At 51.6% G+C, this 19,283-nt stretch overlaps 1 protein-coding gene across 7 annotated transcripts in view; it reads left to right on the top strand.

The window, feature by feature from the left end:
• CAMSAP3 (calmodulin regulated spectrin associated protein family member 3) overlaps positions 1–19,283 on the top strand; it is a 47,537-nt gene that overhangs the window by 15,718 nt on the left and 12,536 nt on the right. For 2 of the 7 annotated variants that reach the window (XM_088663117.1, XM_088663118.1), the window contains exons 2-9: positions 4,286–4,551; positions 13,142–13,276; positions 14,592–14,690; positions 15,330–15,362; positions 16,380–16,427; positions 18,149–18,287; positions 18,446–18,585; positions 19,120–19,213. In XM_088663117.1, the coding sequence (XP_088519243.1) occupies positions 4,286–4,551; positions 13,142–13,276; positions 14,592–14,690; positions 15,330–15,362; positions 16,380–16,427; positions 18,149–18,287; positions 18,446–18,585; positions 19,120–19,213 (954 nt within the window). The remainder of the gene's footprint in view (positions 1–4,285; positions 4,552–13,141; positions 13,277–14,591; positions 14,691–15,329; positions 15,363–16,379; positions 16,428–18,148; positions 18,288–18,445; positions 18,586–19,119; positions 19,214–19,283) is intronic. The other 5 variants (XM_088663116.1, XM_088663114.1, XM_035104784.3 and 2 more) reach the window with 3 other exon arrangements.

Consider the following 19,283-nt stretch of genomic DNA (forward strand, 5'->3'; position numbering starts at 1 on the left):
GTCAGGAAGACGCTAATATGTCTTGCTTTCCCTATACCTGCCATCCGCAGGCCAGAGTATCGCAAACCCAGTGGGAGGAAGAGAGCTTACAGTTTCCGAAGGAGGAAGGAGAAGCTTGTACCGCTGCCATTTATTATTGAGCCTGTGGGAGGCCTGCTTCCCAGTTCCTCCAAAGGCCTGCCCCTTTCCCAAAGCAAAAAATTGGCCTGACTTCTCGCTTAACCCTTTAAATATAATTTGCCTCTTGCAATCCAGAGGCTAAACACAGGATTCCCAGCCTCCGGACACTCCACTGCCCCCTGAAATAGTGCTGTGATAACATTGCGGATCCCCTTTCTGTCGTAAGCCTGCAGTGGGAGGATGTGTCTGAGCCTGCTGATGTTAATCGTGTTGTCAGGGTAGAAATTAATATCCTCCTCTTACGGCTGGATGCCAGAGCTCTTGCAGTGGGTGCCCCCAAGCTATTTGTCTGCTCTGCACTTGCTTGTTGGGGTGTGTGGTTTGCGTGCAAGTCCCCGGCTGATGCACAGGCAAGGCTGCCCCTGTGAGGCTCCATCTCTGCCTTCTGTCCTGTACGGTTTTATCTGAGATTGGGAGCACTCGCCTAGCATTCAAGGGAATCTGGCTCCTAGCCATGCTGTTCCTTGCTTCTGCCTTTTTCCTCTTGCCATACTAGGGGAAAGGTGCTCAAAAGAGGCAGTGCTTCTGCTGTGGAGATGAAAGTGCATGAAGGGGGAAACCCGTTTTCTCAAAATCACAAGTGTTGCCAAATCGCATCCATCTGGGGATGTTGTTCTAGTGTGTGCATGTTTTATGATGCCAGGAGACTTGTAATGTGAGGGCAAAGAGGGATTAGTATTTCCCTAGTCGCCTCATATCTATTCCAGGGGTGGACAATCTTTTTACCCCCAGAGGCTACATGCAGCAATGGTGGGTGCTTACATACATGTACATATCACCACAGAGATATGTGCACACATCCTTTGAAAGCAGCAATTGTGGTGGCTAGCAAGTATGATACTTGCTTTCTTTCCCTGCTCAGAGGAGAATAATCAACTCCCACCTCAGAATGAGCAGCTGTGTGGTGTGCTGTGAGTAGCACAGTTTACATACTTCCCCCAGTAGTAAAATTCAGCAAAATTCAATTGGCATTGGGAGTGGGTAGCTTGGGAATACACAGTGGGCTGCATGTGGCTTGCAGTTTGCTTGTGTGTGATCTAAGATGGTGACTTGTGATGCCATCATGGCCCGCCTTGGCCACCAGGAATGTTTGTTTCTGCTCTAAGCTCTTGACAGCACTAAGGAAAAAGCTTTGGGAAGAGGGGACTTGCCCAAGTTCCTGGGACTTTATTTTATTTTTCAGAAGCTATTGTTCTTTATAGACAGGCCAGAAATAAATTAGGGAAAGTATATTAGCAAGCAACGAATCTGTGCAGTATATTTTGGCTTTCCACATTTGGAGAGGTGATGTCGTTGGCCTAAGTAGGGCTGGAAGAGGCCATGCAGGGAAACCTTCTACTGCCTGAAATCGGCATAGTTACAGGTAGGTAGCCGTGTTGGTCTGAGTCGAAGCAAAATAAAAAAAATTCATTCAGTAGCACCTTAAAGACCAACTAAGTTTTTATTTTGGTATGAGCTTTCGTGTGCATGCACACTTCTTCAGATACACTTGAAACAGAAGAGTCAGACCACCTTACAGAGGGTGGTGGGGGTGGGTGGGAATGGGTGATGGGCTGATGGGAGTGGTAAACCTGTAGATGGCTGTTAACGACTGCTGATGACTGCAATTGGTCCTGCGGGGACCAATCGGCATGTTCACCTGGGCATAGGAAGGGAACGAGGGTGCAACAACCTTCAACCAGCCCACCCTCCAGGTATGCCAGGGCAAGTGTGGGAAAGCTGTGCCCACCCCCAGACGTTGCTGGTCTGCATCCTTGACCTATGGATATGCTGGCTGGGGCTGATGGACATTGGGAGCCCAGCAATATTTGTAGGCCACTGGTCCCCCCTTCCCACTTCAGAGCCCAACTACTTGGGGCACTCTCATGTGCTGTGAGTGAATCAAAATGAGGGGCAGCTTCCTTTCCACTGTAAGTCCTTTACCCTAGATTCCTAGCTGCTGGTGGTACTGTCATAAATCTAAGGCTAAGGGACTGGCTAAGTGGGTGGGCCAAACAGCATTGTTTGTGAGCCCTGGTATGATGCTTTGGTCCTGGTAGCTGCTTGAGCATGGGTAAACAAACTAAGGCCCAGGGACCTGGATCCGGCCCAATCGCCTTCTAAATCTGGCCCACGGACAGTCTGGGAATCAGCGTGTTTTTACATGAGTAGAATATGTCCTTTTATTTAAAATCTATCTCTGAGTTACAGTGGTACCTCGACTTACGAACAACTCGACAACCGAATTTTTCGACTTACGAATGGGGATAATGGCCGAGCGCTTACGAATGTCACGACATCCAGAAAAAAACTGCGGCGGTTTTAGATAGGGATTTTTTGACTTACCAATTTTTAGATAGGGTTGTTTCGACTTACGAATTTTTCCGTTTCCAATGCATTCCTATGGGAAATCGCGTTTCCAATGGCGTTCAGTCTGGGAATCAGCGTGTTTTTACATGAGTAGAATATGTCCTTTTATTTAAAATCTATCTCTGAGTTACAGTGGTACCTCGACTTACGAACAACTCGACAACCAAATTTTTCGACTTACGAATGGGGATAATGGCCGAGCGCTTACGAATGTCACGACATCCAGAAAAAAACTGCGGCGGTTTTAGATAGGGATTTTTTGACTTACCAATTTTCAGATAGGGTTGCTTCGACTTACGAATTTTTCCGTTTCCAATGCATTCCTATGGGAAATCGCGTTTCCAATGGCGTTCAGTCTGGGAATCAGCGTGTTTTTACATGAGTAGAATATGTCCTTTTATTTAAAATCTATCTCTGAGTTACAGTGGTACCTCGACTTACGAACAACTCGACAACCAAATTTTTCGACTTACGAATGGGGATAATGGCCGAGCGCTTACGAATGTCACGACATCCAGAAAAAAACTGCGGCGGTTTTAGATAGGGATTTTTTGACTTACCAATTTTCAGATAGGGTTGCTTCGACTTACGAATTTTTCCGTTTCCAATGCATTCCTATGGGAAATCGCGTTTCCAATGGCGTTTTTCGACTTACGAATTTTTCGACTTACGAAGGTGCCTTCGGAACGGATTAAATTTGTAGGTCGAGGCACCACTGTATTTGTGGGGCCTGCCTGGTGTTTTTACATGAGTAGAATGTGTGCTTTTATTTAAAATGCATGTCTGGGTTATTCGTGGGACATAGGAATTCGTTCATTATTTTCAAAATATAGTCTGGTCCCACACAAGGTCTGAGGGACAGTGGACTGGTCCCCTGCTGAAAATGTTTGCTGACCCCTGTGCTTGAGGATGCTGGGTGCTGCTGCTGGCCCTGGTCCTGAACGGTGGGATTCACCCTGATGCAGCCTTGAGCCACTGTATGAGCCTCTAACCTGTCTGATTCCCCCCACACACACCCAGACTGAGAGGAGTAAAAGAGACAACCTATATCATTAAGAATCACCTGCTGGCCTTGACTTTTGGAAGGCTTTTCAGGATCCCCTCCTGTTGTGTGCCTTGGCTTCAGCCCCCCTCCACCTGTGGAACTATTCCCCCCCCTTAACACTGGAAGACAGGCCTGTGGGGACAGGGGAGAGAGACAGCAAAAGGCCCTGGAGGGGGACAACAACATTATATCTGCAGCACCTCCTTGCCTGGTATAATTTTTCATTGCATTTCTACCCCATTCTTTATTGGGGGAACACGGGGGGCAACGTACATAGGATATCTTTTTCTCACAACACTTCCTGTGGGATAAAATAGTCAAGGCTTCCCTAACCTGGTGCCCTTTAGATGTCCTCCAGAACTGCAGCTCCCATAATTACTGTCCATTGACCATACTGGCTGTGGTTGATGGGAGTTGTAGTCCAACAACTTTTGGAGGGCACCAGATTGGTGGGAAGATGCAGATCTGGTGTCTGAGCTTCAGGGTGGATTGAGGATTTATACTTGAATTTATTGCATGAAAATCCACTCTCTTAGCCACTGCAGCTCACTGACTGGGGGCAGATAGTGGTGACAGAAAACTAATAGGGGTACCGAGGATCAGGAGGCTCTGGGGGTTGGTGTGCCAAAGATACTGTGAGGCAGATGGGATATTTTAGAGAGGCTTGCTGAGCACAAGGAATAATGTGACTTTTTCTCTGTGTGTGTACAGAGCACATCCCTGCTGAGCTACGCGAACCCTTCTATACAGACCAATATGAACAGGAGCACATGAAGCCTCCTCTCATCCGCCTGTTGCATTCGTCTGACATCTACTGCCGTGCCTGGCGCCGGGCCCTGCCGTCGGGCGCTGATGGCGCCCCTTCCCCCAAGGACAATGCTGCCTTGCTCCAGCTTCTGGCCCATCGTGGCTTGGTGCCCACCTTCCAAGACAAGCCCATCAAGGAGACAGATCTGCACCACAAACCAATCAGACTGGTAAGTCCACAAGCTTGGCATCTTCCCAGGGGAAAACACTTTGACTTGGTGCTCTTGCAGAAGGAGGGGGGGTACTGTTTGTTCAAACTGGAGTGGGTGTTGGTTGCTGGAGAAGGGAAAGAAATTAATTGCCCTCCAACTCAGCTGAGACCAGGGGCAGAGGTTGGGAGCTCAGTTAGTGCCTTTCCAGAATGAAAGTGGTAGGATTGTTTCTTCTAAATTTCAGTGGGGTGCTACGATGCATGGGGTGGCTAACTTGCGGTTCTTCAGTTGTTCTTGGCCTCCATCTCACATCAGCCCTTGCTAGCATGTCCAGCAGTCAGGGGTGATGAGAGCTGGGAGTCTGGTAAGATGTGGACAACTGCAGGCTGTGCTGACGTGAGTTGGAAGACCTGCTCTTTGAGGATTCAGGAGCAGAGCTAAGTTCATCATGTTCGGTTTCCCCACTGTACTGCAACAGTGTGGTGGGAGGGGCCACGCTTGTGGTAGGCTATCCAAGATACCCACAACTTGCACACATTTAACTTGTGTGCATTCAGCTTTATGCGCTTGGCAAAAATTTTTTTAAAAAGAGGTGAAAAGGGAGCAGACGTCCAGGGAAAAAGGCTTTGGCAATCACACCCACCATTGTTCCCAAAGTGTTTTGACGATACACGGATTTTGGCTTTAGGCATGATCTCTGCAAGGCACCAGGATGGCGAAGGCAGCATTAGTGGCTGGGCGCTGCTGTACAGAGGAAGAGCACTGGCTGTTCTGGGCATATGTTTAATGTAACTGATGACTTTGGGGGAGAGGGGGGGGCGGAGAAAAAGATTTTCTGTGAAAGGACCCCCCTGCCACCGGCCCAAAGGCAGGCTCTGAATTGTGGGGAGGATGCTCGCTGCTCCTGTTGACATAAATGCTGCTCTTCCCAGCACTGTCCTAGTGGCTTGGTGGAGCCCTGAGGGTGACAGACAAATCCCCAAAACTCCTTCCCTCCTCCCTCCCTCCCTCCCTCCCTCCTTGCCTGCCTGCCTCTGTTAATACAAGGAGCGTCCTCTGTGGCGCCACAGCTTCAGGGTGGAGCCTTTACAAGCTTAGATCCCAGCCACCCCGTGGGAACCCCTTCCCTCATCTCTCTGTGGGTGGGGAGGGCTGAGGTGTGGCTAAAGACACCACAGGAGAAGTTTCTTTCTACCCCCCCAACCCCCCACCCCAAGGTCTGTTGACTCTCCCTCTTGGGAAGCTGAAGCCTCCTGTTGCTCCCTTCGAAGCCCTGTTGGTTTTTTAAAGTGCTGATTTTATCCAGGAGAAAAGATGGGCAACAGTGCACTAAAGGTTACAGGTAGGTAGCCGTGTTGGTCTGGATCGAAGTAAAATAAAAAAATTCCTTCAGTAGCACCTTAAAGACCAACTAAGTTTTTATTTTGGTATGAGCTTTCGTGTGCATGCACACTTCTTCAGGTATCTGAAGAAGTGTGCATGCACACGAAAGCTCATACCAAAATAAAAACTTAGTTGGTCTTTAAGGTGCTACTGAAGGAATTTTTTTATTAGTGCACTAAAGGTTAGGTGGCCAGCATTAGGAACATCTGCCTCATGCCAGATGAGGCCACTGGTCCCTCCAGCTGAGTGTTGTTTACACTGACTGGTAGCAGCACGCCAAAGGTTCTTCCCTCCCTGGAGACTCCTAAGGGACCCTCTGCTGGCAAAGGAAGTTATTTGCTGTTGGTCTAAGGCCCGGCATGCACAAACATCTGTACATGTGTGAGAAGGAAGGTCCTCTGTACAAGCTGCTAGTCTTTTTTCACTTGTACACAAGCACATGGGAATTCAGGTTTCCTTTAACTTGGGTGGTTTGTAGCATAGCAAATCCTAAGAACAGGAGAATATCATAGAAGGAAGGGTGCTTTTTGTTGTTGTTCTGGTTTGCTGCTGCAGGGGCGAAACAGAGGCCTAGCTTTGTGTTCTCCTTTTAGAAACACCTATAACTAGCCGGCTTGGAGTGAGTGTGGGATTGAGCAATCGTAAGTGAACTTGGGGAAACTTATCAGCAATAGCTGACAACTCCACATCCTATCTCCCTTTCCAGTTTATCTATTTTTGGAAAGGGCTGTTGTGGGGAGGGGATGTGGTTGGGAAACACTGCGGGTGTCTCCCTCTCCCCTCTGCAAGAAAACAGATGGGAAACAGAGAGCAGTGAGGGGTGGGAACTGTACACTTATTTAGGTGTGAAAGGCAAGAAGTGTGTGAAAAGGGGGGGGGGGTTCAGAAGGAGGCTGAGGTTGGAGTCTGTCTGTCCCTCACACCGAAACCCACCCCACTGTGTATGGGGGTATTTAAAAATGAAAATGGTTGAGGTGTTGATATGAGGATTCCAAATGGATACACTGGCAACACTGGGTGGCAAAAGAAAGAAAGCTCAGTTAAAAGGATCGGAAACCAAGCAAAGAGTGGAAGGGGAGTAAAAGTAAATATATACAGTGGCACTTTGGGTTACGTACCTGATTTGCTCCGGGGTGCGATTCGTAACCCGAAAAGCACGTAACCTGAACGAGCGCGAAAGTACGCTTCTGCGCATGCGCGAACTGCACAGAATGCTTCTGTGCATGCGCAGACCGTGTGCGGGGCGAAAAATACTTCCGGGTTTGCCGAGTACGCATCTCGAAAGTACGTAACCCGAAGCAAACGTAACCCGAGGTATGACTGTACAGTCGTACCTCGGGTTGCGAACACTTCGGGTTGAGAACAACTCGGGTTACGAACTGCGCAAACCCGGAAGTGTTTTCGCCGCGTGTGTGTGTGAAAATAGCAAAAATGGCGCTTTGCGCATGCGCAAAACGGCGGTTTGGGCCTTTTTCGGGTTACGAACTGCAACCTGGAACGGATCGCGTTCGTAACCCGAGGTACCACTGTATAGGATTTAAACAGCTTGGAGAAATGTATATATATATATATATCTGTGTGTGTGTGTTACTATTATTAGTACACGTTTATGTTTTATATTTATGTTACCGTTTTCCTTTTCATTTTGTGTATGAATGTAACAGAGTATGTGTTGACGGCAAAAACAGAAAAGCAAATAAAAATTTGGGAGGTGGAGTTTGCTTTTGTGGTGGAGCATAGGAAGACCTGGAATATGGGGGAAGCCACACAAAGCCAGCGCTAGGAAGGATGTTCAAATTGTTAAAGCCCAGAAAGGGGGCTTGGGGATTTCTGCTTTCTCCTCCCTGGGCCCAGCAATTATCATTCTTCCGCCTGGTGCTTGTGTAATGGGAGGGGGAGGCGGGGAGGGGGAATCCCTGCTGCTGGTGCGGCTCTGCTGGCAGGTGCCCGGCGGGATTGCTCCGCGCTGAGCGGGTATCTCTGATTGCTATTAATTTTGCTCTGGTGATTCTGTCAAGGCCAGGAGAGGCAAGAGCGCTAGCTAGCTGAAGGGAGGGGTGTCCTCTATCTCCATTGCTCCCAGCTGTGTGCTGGGGAAATGGTACCCATGGAGGCAATTGGAAAGGGAAGGTTTAATCTTGCCCAGGGTTGGGGGTGGGGAGAGTGATGGAGACTCTTGATTTTGATCGGGGCATTTGGAGCCCCTCCCAAGGAAGGTGTAGGTTGCGCTCCACATGGGACAAGATGTTTAGAGAGCACACAGCCAGGCTGCCGTCACACCCAGAACTCCACAAGTATGGGAGAGCAAAGCGGAAGATTAGTTGCTCTGTGGAGGGAGCTGGTCATGGCAGCCATGTTGGCTTTCTGCCAGCAGTGATATTGGAAAGCAGACATCAGAGCCAGAGCCGAGCAGTGTGGCTATTATCCGACTCCCCTGGCCTTGTCTGACACGTCCTCAGTGTATTTATCCCACAAAGGCCTTATTGAGGCTCGAGCAGCTAGAGGGAGCGTGGCTGTGGCTGTTTTGGGCCTTGTCTTTGAAGGAGGGGCAGAAGAAACCAGGGGAACAGGGTTTTTTAGCCAGAGGTCCCCCGTCCCGAGGTGTGCTAGGTGTGGCCCCAGGTCTGAAGGGGAATGAGAGGCTTTTTCTCAGGGTTCTCCCTTCAGGCTTGGCACATCCCTTATTCTGCATTATTCGCTCTCTGTCTCCCAAGTAGGAGCGCCCCATTAACACCCAAGCTTGATTCACTGTCGAGTCAACAGCTTTTTCCTCTGCTGCAGTTCCCACTCTGCTGATGCAGAAAATCAGGCTGCCGGGAAGGGCTGGGGTGTGGTGCACCTAGAGGTCTGTATCTGGCCAGCTTGCTCCCTTTTGCTTGCAAGGACCCAGTTGCTGTTGGGCACTCGGTGAACTCACATTTTGATACTCCTGCTCTTCCTCCTTTGAACCCCCCTGCTCACCAAAAAACCCATCCCTGGATCAGGCTAGAGCTGTAGTCATTTGAATAAGCAAACAGACATGCAGTGTTTGTGTGACTGCAGTACATAGTCTGTTCTTAAAACGTTTGCCATGATAGCAGTAAGTTTTATTTGACCATAGCCATGACAAAACTTGGGTCCTATGATCTGCATTGAAGAGGGGTGGGAGCTTTCATTGCATTTTACAGTTGTGGGCTGACTTTCCTGAACTTGTTAAGGCAGGAGTTTCAGTAAAAACTTTGTGCAGGGTGCATCAGTTTGGACAGAACTGAGTAGCAAAGTTTGTCCCTTTTTGAATGCTGTAGAGCAGGCACCCCCAAACTGCGGCCCTCCAGATGTTTTGGCCTACAACTCCCATGATCCCTAGCTAACAGGACCAGTGGTCAGGGAAGATGGGAATTGTAGTCCAAAACATCTGGAGGGCCGAAGTTTGGGGATGCCTGCTGTAGAGAATGAGCATGTCAGGGAGAAGAGTTCAGTTTAGTCCAGGAGCAGAGAACCTTTAGCCCTCCAAGTGATGTTGGTCTCCAACTCCCATCAGCCCCAACTAGGATGGCCAGTGGTCTGGGATGATGGGAGTTGTAGTCCAGCAACATCTCTGGAATGCCACACATTTGGTCTAGTTTCATTAGTTCCACATTTTATTATTCCACACCCCAGGAGTTTTATGAAGCAAAGCTTCAGACTTGCAATTTTTTCCGTGCAGCCTGAAGAGGTACAGTCCAGAGCAGGGGTCCCCAGACTACGGCCCCCGGGCCGGATGCAGCCCAATTGGCCTCCCAATCCGGCCCGCGACGACGCCCGCTGCCGCCGCCCGCTCTTGCGGCGCGCTGCGCGGCGGCGCACTTCCAGATCTGAAAAAAATTGCCGAAAATCGTTTCTGCGCATGCGTATGGGCCTCTCCTGACCCAGAAGAGGTCATTTCCGGTGCACTTCCGGGTCGGGGGAGGTGCACTTCCGGGTCGGGGGAGGCCCATACGCATGCGCACAATTTTCGGCAATTTTTTCGGCCTGGAAGCGCGCCGCCGCGCCAGTAAATGGGTGTGCGCATGCGCACTGGCGCGCACCCCCACCCTCCGGCCCACTGCGTGCGCACTCCCCTGCCCTCCGGCCCGCCGCGCGTTCAGCGCGGCGGGCACCGGCCCGAAGGCGGGTAAGTCTGGGGACCCCTGGTCCAGAGAAACCTTCATCACTTGAATTTAGCTGATTATATACACTGTCCATCCTCATATCGTTGCGAGGCAAGCCTTGAGCAGTATTCAGCTGTCCTGTTGGCACAACGCTTTCCACTTGGGCAACTGGGCTTCCACCACTACCACCTTTGCCTTGCATGTGCCATGCACCCTCCCTAAATCTACTCCTGAGGGTTGGAGAAACCCCTAGAACAGCTTTGCAGAGGGAGGAGAGGGGGAGAGCATTCCGTTGCACAAGCAAAAATCCCCGTGCTGATGGAACATTCACTTTATGCTGCATTGGATATTCCCCTCCCCACTTGACTCAGCAGAGACTTCACTTTTTTTCATTCCTTGTTAGCAGATCACTGCTGGTAGAAAATCCTCTAGTGCTGCTTCTGCCATGGGGTGAGGTTGTAGGAGGGAGGGTTCCCTGTCACGTTTTCTGTTCAGGAGCTTAACAAAAAGTACCATTATTCAGGGCCTGGGACCTTCCTTCATACTTCCACCTGTGTAAGTGGTTCAAGTTTATCCCACCTGCTTAAACCTCTTGGCTAGAAGGATTTCAGCTTTGCTTGGAGAGACCACAGGCAATTTTGGGTCTTCCAGTCTAGTGTTCTACCTGCTGCTTCTCTCCCTATATCTGTACATCACAACTGAGCAATGTGACATTTGTCAAACACTGCAAGTCCACTGTGGACTGCAAATGGGTCCTATCAAGAAAGATGCTGTCTTCCGTCTCCTCCTGCCACTTTAGAATATCAGAAGGCAGCTGGCATTGTTGCTAGGGTCTTTGCAGAGATAATTGGCTTGTAGGCTATCCTATTAGACCTGCCCAGAAGCAGAAGAGGCTGTTGCTCCTGGACCCATAGTTCCTGGGTTTGGGGCACTGAGAGATCTTGCATGCAGAATTTGGAGGGAAACATGGGGGCAGGCAGACTGCAAGCATGATGACGATGCTGGTAATAAAGCCCAATATCTGCACCTAGCACATGTTCCCTTTGCCCCCAGGCTGTTCTCATCCAGGTTCTCCTTAACAGCATTAAAAGCTTAAGGCAACTAATCTGCTCTCCTGTGGTGTAAGACTGGGACTGAGCCTGCTCAGTCAGGCACAACAAGGGGGATTCTCGTGTTACCATGATCTGGCCCAAGACTCCAGTACTTGTAGTGGGGTGGGAGAGCTGAAAATAATGCCAATATATTTCACATCTGGCAACCAATGCAGTCTTTTGGCTTCAGATAGTACATGGGTAAGGTAAAGGTAAAGGGACCCCTGACCATTAGGTCCAGTCGTGACCGACTCTGGGGTTGCGGCGTTCATCTCGCGTTATTGGCTGAGGAAGCCGGTGTACAGCTTCTGGGTCATGTGGCCAGCATGACAAAGCCGCTTCTGGCGAACCAGACCAGCGCATGGAAACGCCGGTTACCTTCCTGCTGTAGCGGTACCTATTTATCGACTTGCACTTTGGGGCGTGCTTTTGAACTGCTAGGTTGGCAGCAGCTGGGACCAAGCAACGGGAGCTTACCCCATCGCGGGGATTCAAACCGCCGACCTTCTGATTGGCAAGCCCTAGGCTCTGTGGTTTAACCCACAGCGCCACCCGCATCCCAACTACCGTGTTTCTCATATTTTAAGGCATCCCCAAAAAATAAGCCATGACAGGATTTCAAAGGGTTGGTGAAAAATAAGACATACCCCGAAAATAAGCACTATCGCAAAGCCCCGACCGAGCGAGAGGCGAAGCCGCGGGACCCAGCAGGAGCTCCCTGCCTGCTTCCCCGAGCCGTAGCGCATCGGGGGACAGAGCCGAAGATCGGCGGGCGCTCCTTGCTGGGCTTGACAAGCCCAGGAAACAGCGCCCGCCGATCTTCGGACCTGTGCTGTGTGACAGGCGGGGGTGGGGGGGAAGCGGAGATCGTTCTCCGCTCTCCCCCCACCCCCGCCCGTCACCGAAGATCGGCGGGCGCTCCTTGCTGGGCTTGACAAGCCCGGCAAACAGCGCCCGCCGATCTTCGGACCTGTGCTGTGTGACAGGCGGGGGTGGGGGGGAAGCGGAGATCGTTCTCTGCTCTCCCCCCACCCCCGCCTGTCACCGAAGATCGGCGGGCGCTCCTTGCTGGGCTTGACAAGCCCAGCAAACAGCGCCCGCCGATCTTCGGACCTGTGCTGTGTGACAGGCGGGGGTGGGGGGGAAGCGGAGATCGTTCTCTGCTCTCCCCCCACCCCCGCCTGTCACCGAAGATCGGCGGGCGCTCCTTGCTGGGCTTGACAAGCCCGGCAAACAGCGCCCGCCGATCTTCGGACCTGTGCTGTGTGACAGGCGGGGGTGGGGGGGAAGCGGAGATCGTTCTCCGCTCTCCGCCCACCCCCGCCTGTCACCGAAGATCGGCGGGCGCTGTTTGCTGGGCTTGACAAGCCCGGCAAACAGCGCCCGTGTGCACTTTATTAAAAAATAAGACATCCCTTGAAAATAAGCCATGTCGTGTTTTTTTGAGGAAAAAATTAATATAAGACATGTCTTATAATATGAGAAACACGGTAGTACATGGGTAGAGGAGTCTATACTAGATTCTGACCAAACTAAGCCTCCTAGAGCAAAATATACGTCAGGAAGCTTAGTTTGGTCAGGATCGAGTACTTCCAGAGTAAATATACCTTCCTGCTCCCAGCCTACATCTGGTGGCAACTCCATTCAGTCATTCCTGCTTATTCACCCCAGCCAAGACGCTGTCCTTCTAGCATCCCCCCCGGCACTCTGTGTACTTTATTACACTGGAGAAAGCAGCCTATGCCATGGAGGGCTAGCCCGTTGCAGTACATAGTTGATCTGTGTTTCTCTGAACTTTAGGAAGCAGGGAGAAAAGTAAGCTGAACTTGGCAATTCATCCTGAGGAATGATGGAGCTTGCTTGCACGTGTCCCAGCATCAGTGGGAAGATAGTTCTCCCTTTTCCTGTGTCATCTCACACCTAGAGGTGGCACCAACTATGTGCCTGGCTCCATTTGTGGAGGATACCCTCATGGCTGAACTCAGGTTGTCTAACTTGTCTCTCTCTTCCTTGCCACACGTACAGGGTGCGCACCTGGCATTGATTGACTCATTGATGACAGCGTTTGCGTTGGAAGCCACCAGCTCACTGAGTGTTACGCCAGGCATTGATCTGGCAGCCATCTCCTGGGATCAAAAACTTCTGCACTGGATAGACATGGTACCTTGTTTATTTGTTTATCAATCAATCAATCAATCTGCCATTCTTGATAGCTGTGCTTCCTCCAGATTACTTAGGTGGGCACAGAGGGAGTTAATGTCCCACTTTATTCACACAGCAAGTTTGTTCAATTCTCTACTCCAGGAACCTTTACGTCTGTAGAGGTCAATGGACTACAACTCCCATCAGCCTCTGCAAGGATACCCAGTGGCCAGTGATGGTTGTAGTTGTAGTTCAGCAATATCTGGAGGGCCAAAGGTTCTCCACATCTGCCCTAGTCCATGCCCAGCTGCACTATCCAACCTCTGACATGGAAAATGTGAGGTTGGAGTAAAATGGTTGAGGTGGATTATTTACAATTTGTGAGCCCTTTGGGGACATAGATGTATGCTACTAAAAATTGCTATAAAATTTCACCTGGAGCCCAAAGGGTAGGAACAGGATAATAAACATAGTTTTTTCATTGTTTTTTTTAATATGACCTCATAGAAACTTGGGATAAAATATTAAATAAAGGGGGCAGTTCCTTGATTCTGTTCTGGCCTGTTTCATGCTATCACTAATTTGCCGCTGTTGTGAAGGGGCGCTGGGCTTACTTTGCATACATTTAAGCTCAAGTGGAGTTGCATTTCATTGCCTTTTCCCCTCGCAACAAAAGTGTTTTTTTACACCCACATGCCAATGGAGGATTAACTTCATGCATCTGATAAAGGTATCTCTAATCCATGGAAGCTTATCCCCGTAAAACATTTGTTATCTTTAATAAGGTGCCACAAGTCACTTCTCTCTCTTTTTGGCCTGGGCTCAGGAAGGCAGTCATGTTTTTGGAGACACTTATAACATGACCTGTTTGGGGAAGAGAGGAGAATAGGAGGGGAGGGACCTTCAGCACCTTAAAGTGGTCTGTGGGTGGAATGTGCAGGGACTGGTAAGGTGTGTGTGCCTCTTCCCAACACGCTTTTGAAAAATATATTTTCTTTAAATTAGTTTGACTTTTATTGTATCATGTGCTGAAAAAAACATCAACAAAAATACAGCTGCACCTTGGTTTTGGAACAGCTTAGTTCCTGAATGCCGCAAACCCACAAGTGACTGTTTCGGTTTGCAAACTATTCTTGAAAGCCAAACATCCAACGCGGCTTCCGATTGGCTGCAGGAGCTTCCTGCAGCCAATCAGAAGCCATGTTTTGGTTTTCTAATGTTTTGGAAGTCAAATGGACTTCCGGAACGGATTCTGTTCGACTTCCAAGGTACGACTGTATTTATAAAAAGCAAAACGAAAAACAACAACATGCTCCTTGCTTCCTCCCTCCAGATCATCCACAAGATACAGCAAAGCAGCGAACAGGAGTGCACTCAGCGGGCTGCTCCGGGAACAGAAGGCCAGACCCAGGCCTCCAACAGCGGTCCCAAGGTGCGTTTGCCTGGCTCATGCAGCTTCCTTCTGAATGGAGCAGGGAGGGAGTCTGGACTTGTGGCGTAGCTGGAGTGGGAGGGAGGGAAGCCATTTGTGGGCCCTGCCCCAGTTGCTAAAGCGAGGCGACGGAAGGGTGGCTTTATCCATGCTGGCTTTGTTCTGTGTACGAGCCACACCCTTTCCCTCCCGCTCTTTCCTTCGAAGATAGAATTTGCTTCTTCCCTTCTGACCGACCCCCCCAAAACTCTAGTTCATGTTTGGGAACTCCCTGCACCCCAAGGATCCCCCACCTCTCCCCCTTGTAAATCTGCTGCTTCGCCCTCCTCCTGTGAGGTGGCCTTTGTCTGCTTTGTCCCTGCTTTGTGGGCAACCAGAGATACTTGACTTCTCCCCCAAATCCATTCTGTGGGGCTGGCTCACTGGCTCCGTTGGCCAGAGCGGTCAGACCGTATTGAGGGGGGCGGAGGCGGGTTGCCTGCCTGAGAAGCTGCCCCGTTCATGTTCCCGATGGGCCCAACGATGAGGCCTCATCCCAGCCCAAGCTGCCTCTCCGGCTTTCTGTGCTGCGAGTGCGATACCGTCACGGTGTGTTATGTGACAGAGTTGTCTTTTTCTGCATCTTTTCCTCTGCTTCAGTGTCCCACAAGGTGGTACTGGAAACTGGTTCCTGTAAGTGGGTGGCTTTACTTATTATCTCCCTGCTGCTTTTGGCTCCTGCGCTGCATGCCAGGGGGACCCAGAGCAAAGGATGCTGGGGATTTAGGACCTTGGAGCAGAGATCCCTGAGTGTGTGTGTGTTTGTTTGTTTCAGTGAGGGCTCCCCTTGAGGAAAAGGCTGAGGGGACGACATTGCCCTGCTCCCTGTGGGATGGGCACCTGGCTGAAATTTTGGGAGACTTTGAGGGCAGAGGGGACCCTGTCCTGGGAGGAGGAGGAGGAGGCGTGTTCCCACATGAGACACCAGCTGCTGGGATGCTGGTATATCCCAGCATCCTTTGTTCTCATCTCCCTTCCCTCTGCAACCCGCTCCTGCTTTGCTCTCTCTTAGCTCCGCGTGTTGGGGCACATGAGGGTTGGGTTCTGGCGGTGGCGGTGGGTGCTTAACGGATCTCTTCTTCCTGCCCTGAATAACGCAACCTCCTTGGGGTTACAGGTGCCCTGGGGTCTAACGGACAGGCAAGAGGGACTGCCTCAGAGATCAACCGAGAAGCCCCGATTTTCATTTGTGCAGAGGGGTTAAGAGACAGCCAGAGCAGGGCAGCTCATGCCTGGAGCTGCCAAGTAGGAACAGCATGCTAGTTACATGACATTCCTTTATTCCCCCCTTCTGTGTTGCCTTCTGTCCCCCCTCTCCCCTGCCTGCCATTTGCTTGCTGCCCAGCTGTACTCAGTGCAGCCGAGAGTGCGGATTAGTCCGAACTTAGGCCTAGATTGCGTTTAGTGTTCAGGAGTATGGGGTGCTCCGGAAGGGAGAGAGGGCTCTCTCGGGAGCCCCAGGTGCATGCTGGGGAGGCTTTAATCACTCCAGGCAGAAAGCTAGGCCTTGGCTAGGCCTTCCCTGCAGCCCCCTACCCATACCCCGTTCCCCAGCCTTGCAAGGCAGAAGCAGCAGCCCTTTCCTCCCTCCTCCTCCCTCCTTGCGGGTGCATTGATCAGGCTCTCTCTTTTCTTTGCTATTGCATCCAGCATGCCATCGCTTTTTGTTTGAAGGAGTCGGGGAATAAGCCTCCTGTGGTAATGTATCCGTCGGCGCGTGCCTCTCACCGCCCGCCTGCACCACCTTGCCATCCACCCGGGTTGCTGTTTTCTAGGACTTCGGGCCGTTCCTGCTGCAATGGGCCTGGGCCACCTTTCTCCCCTGCCCCACAAGCTATTGACTTGCCTGGGGCTTGGAGAGGCGAGCTTCCCCCTCCACTGTGGACATTTTCCAGGGTCCTCCTCCCTCCACCTTCAGAGCAACCAACAGCTGCCTCCAAGGGCTCCCCCCAATGCCCACAAGAGATCTGCCATTTGCCGGCAGTTCTTGGGAGTTAGCCTCATCTCGTTGCTCACAATCAGCCCCTCGCCTTTCCAGAGCCTGCAGAAATCCTGGGTTGCATTTCTTGTTTTTGTTAGACACTCTGGTTTTTGTTCTATTTTAGGACGTTTAGTGTGGGGCCGCCCACACTCTCTAGAGCTGTTAAGGTGTCAGGAAGGGAAAGATGTGGGTGCAGCCAACAGCACAAACCCTTTCATTACCACCACTGCCCACCAAAACTCCTGCTGTGTCAAGAGTTGACCTGTTTTGGCCTCTGGGGCCAGGTGACCACTTCCTCCCTTGGTTTCTTTGGGGTCTTTCCTGGGCTGGCAGTTGGGGGGGAAGGCTTGCTCTATTAATTCCTGGCTTCAGCAGGGTGAGTGGTGGAGGAAGGGGTGGAACATCTGTCAAGCTGGTCTCCAGAGCTTGCTGCCTACGGCCAACTCTTTCCCGCCCCCAGGGATATGGCCCTTTCCCTCTGAAACCTCCCTCCAGCTCATTGCAGCAGGAATGGAGGTGCCCCATTTGCCTCTCTCTTTTTTTTTCTTCCTACCCTTTTTTATTTTTTGCTGGCCTGCTGGGTGTCTGTGCCTGTTTGTCTGTCTGTGCACCCCCTCCCTCCTTCTTTTGCCCTGTGCAATGTCTGCGCACGGCCTGCCCTGCTCTGTGTGTGTCTCTGGTGTGGGGGCTGCCTTTTGTTGTCTTGTCTGCTGTGTCCTGGGGTGAGGACAAGCATGTTTCCTTGGAGTGGGAAATGCAGTTACTTAGCAGGACCGACTTGCTGGTTCCTCTGTCTTCTCTCCTACCCAGGGCAGATCCCCCCCCCCATTTAGCCTCCCCGACGGCCATTGTGGCGCTGCAGCCAACTGGACCTAGTACTAGGCCAGAACCTCCCCTTGGAACATTTGTGTGTTGGGGAGAGTGAGGGGAGCTGGCAGCTGGTCTTTGGGGTTACTCAGAGCTGCTACAGAAGGGAGAGTGTCTCCTTTTCTCCTCCTAGGCTGGCTGCTTCCTCCTCACTTCCCTCCTGCTTTTCTCCTTCTTGGCTGACACAGAGGGACTTGTGCCTTCGAGGGACTCGCTTGCCCCCCCCCCCCGCGCTTTATATCCTTTGCCTCCCTCCCAGCATGCACTCTGCTGTTGGTATTGGGGTGGGGTGGGGGAGGTATCATATTTTGTGCACACACATTCTTGGGGTGGGAAAGAGGGTGTTAATCTTGGCTGGTTCTTCACCCCCTGGGTATTCCCAGGAAGAATTCCATGAGGGCTTCTGCATGGTGGTGAAGTTGAGGGTGGCATGGAGGAGCTTAGGGTGTGAGGCCCTGGACCAAGAGGAGGCAGGGGGTGCATTCTTCAAGCTTTTTCAAGTGGCCCTCGTGTGGGGACCAGCTCCTTCCGTTGCTGTGTTGACTTCCTCCTGTGTTTCTGCCCTGCACAGATCCGCTATCGGAAGGACAAGGCGCTGCCCAAGCAGACTCCCTGCTTCCCTGCCATCACTGGCATGAAGGACCTGGCCAGCGGGGGCGCCATTGCTGCCACCATCCACTACTACTGCCCCCAGATTTTGCGCCTCGAGGGTGAGTCGGTGCTCTGGGTCCTGGGGGTCGAGGGATGGGGCAGCTGCTTGGAGCTTGCAGCCATTGTGTGTGCATCGCTTCCACTTGCACGTGTGTGTGTGTGCACACGCATGTGCCCCACACGCTGACGGCTGTTTTGCACTTCCCTTGCCCGGTAGACGTGTGCCTGAAGGAGACCATGTCGGTGGCAGACAGCCTGTACAACCTGCAGCTGATCCAGGGCTTCTCTGCGGACTATTTGGGTGGCTCCTGCTTCCTCTCCTTGGAGGACCTGCTGTACATGCCGCCTATGCTGAGGGTGAGTGCTGGGACTGGGCAGGGGGTGGTGCCTTTGTACCTCTAGAGAGGAAAACATGGCTGTCCTGGCTGCAGTAAGGGAAGCCCTGCAGAGCTTCAGGGCTGAGGAGCTGCTTGGAAGGAGCCCTGGCATGGCAGAAGGAAGCCTAGTTCCGTGCCCTGTGTGGCTGCTCATGTGGAGCAAGTGGGGATTAGTGTTTGGTCTGAGCGTCCAGCCTGCCTTGGCCCTAATGAGGTTTGGCTGGGGCCTCCGGCTGCACTAATTGGAGGCTGATCGTGCAAGAACAATGAGGCCCTTCTGCAGTGGGTGGCAGGGCGATGCTGAGGGGCGGGGATTGCGGTGGATCAGGAGAGAGACATTTTAGGCACCAGGAAGAATTCTTCTCAGGAGTGCTACCTGCAGATGGAGATGGTGGAGCAGAGACTAGGTCCTCTCCTCCCCCTTGTTCTCTGGACCTAACTCTGGCTAAGGGAGGGGGATGAAGGCTGCTTCCTCCTCAGACTATTTGGCTAACTCATTGCCCTTCATCCCCAGATAAACATCGGGGTGTTCCTGGCAGAGTTGTTCCTGTGCTTTGAGGTGCTTAAGCCTGACTTTGTGCACCCAAAGGAGCTGCCTGGACTTCAAGGTAAGAAGGTGGCAGGAAGCTGCCCAGGTTCGGGGGCTCCCACTGCTTCTGCTTACTCCTTGTTGTGTGT

Source organism: Zootoca vivipara, chromosome 2, assembly GCF_965207765.1.
Source record: "Zootoca vivipara chromosome 2, rZooViv2.hap1.1, whole genome shotgun sequence".
NCBI lineage: Eukaryota > Metazoa > Chordata > Lepidosauria > Squamata > Lacertidae > Zootoca > Zootoca vivipara.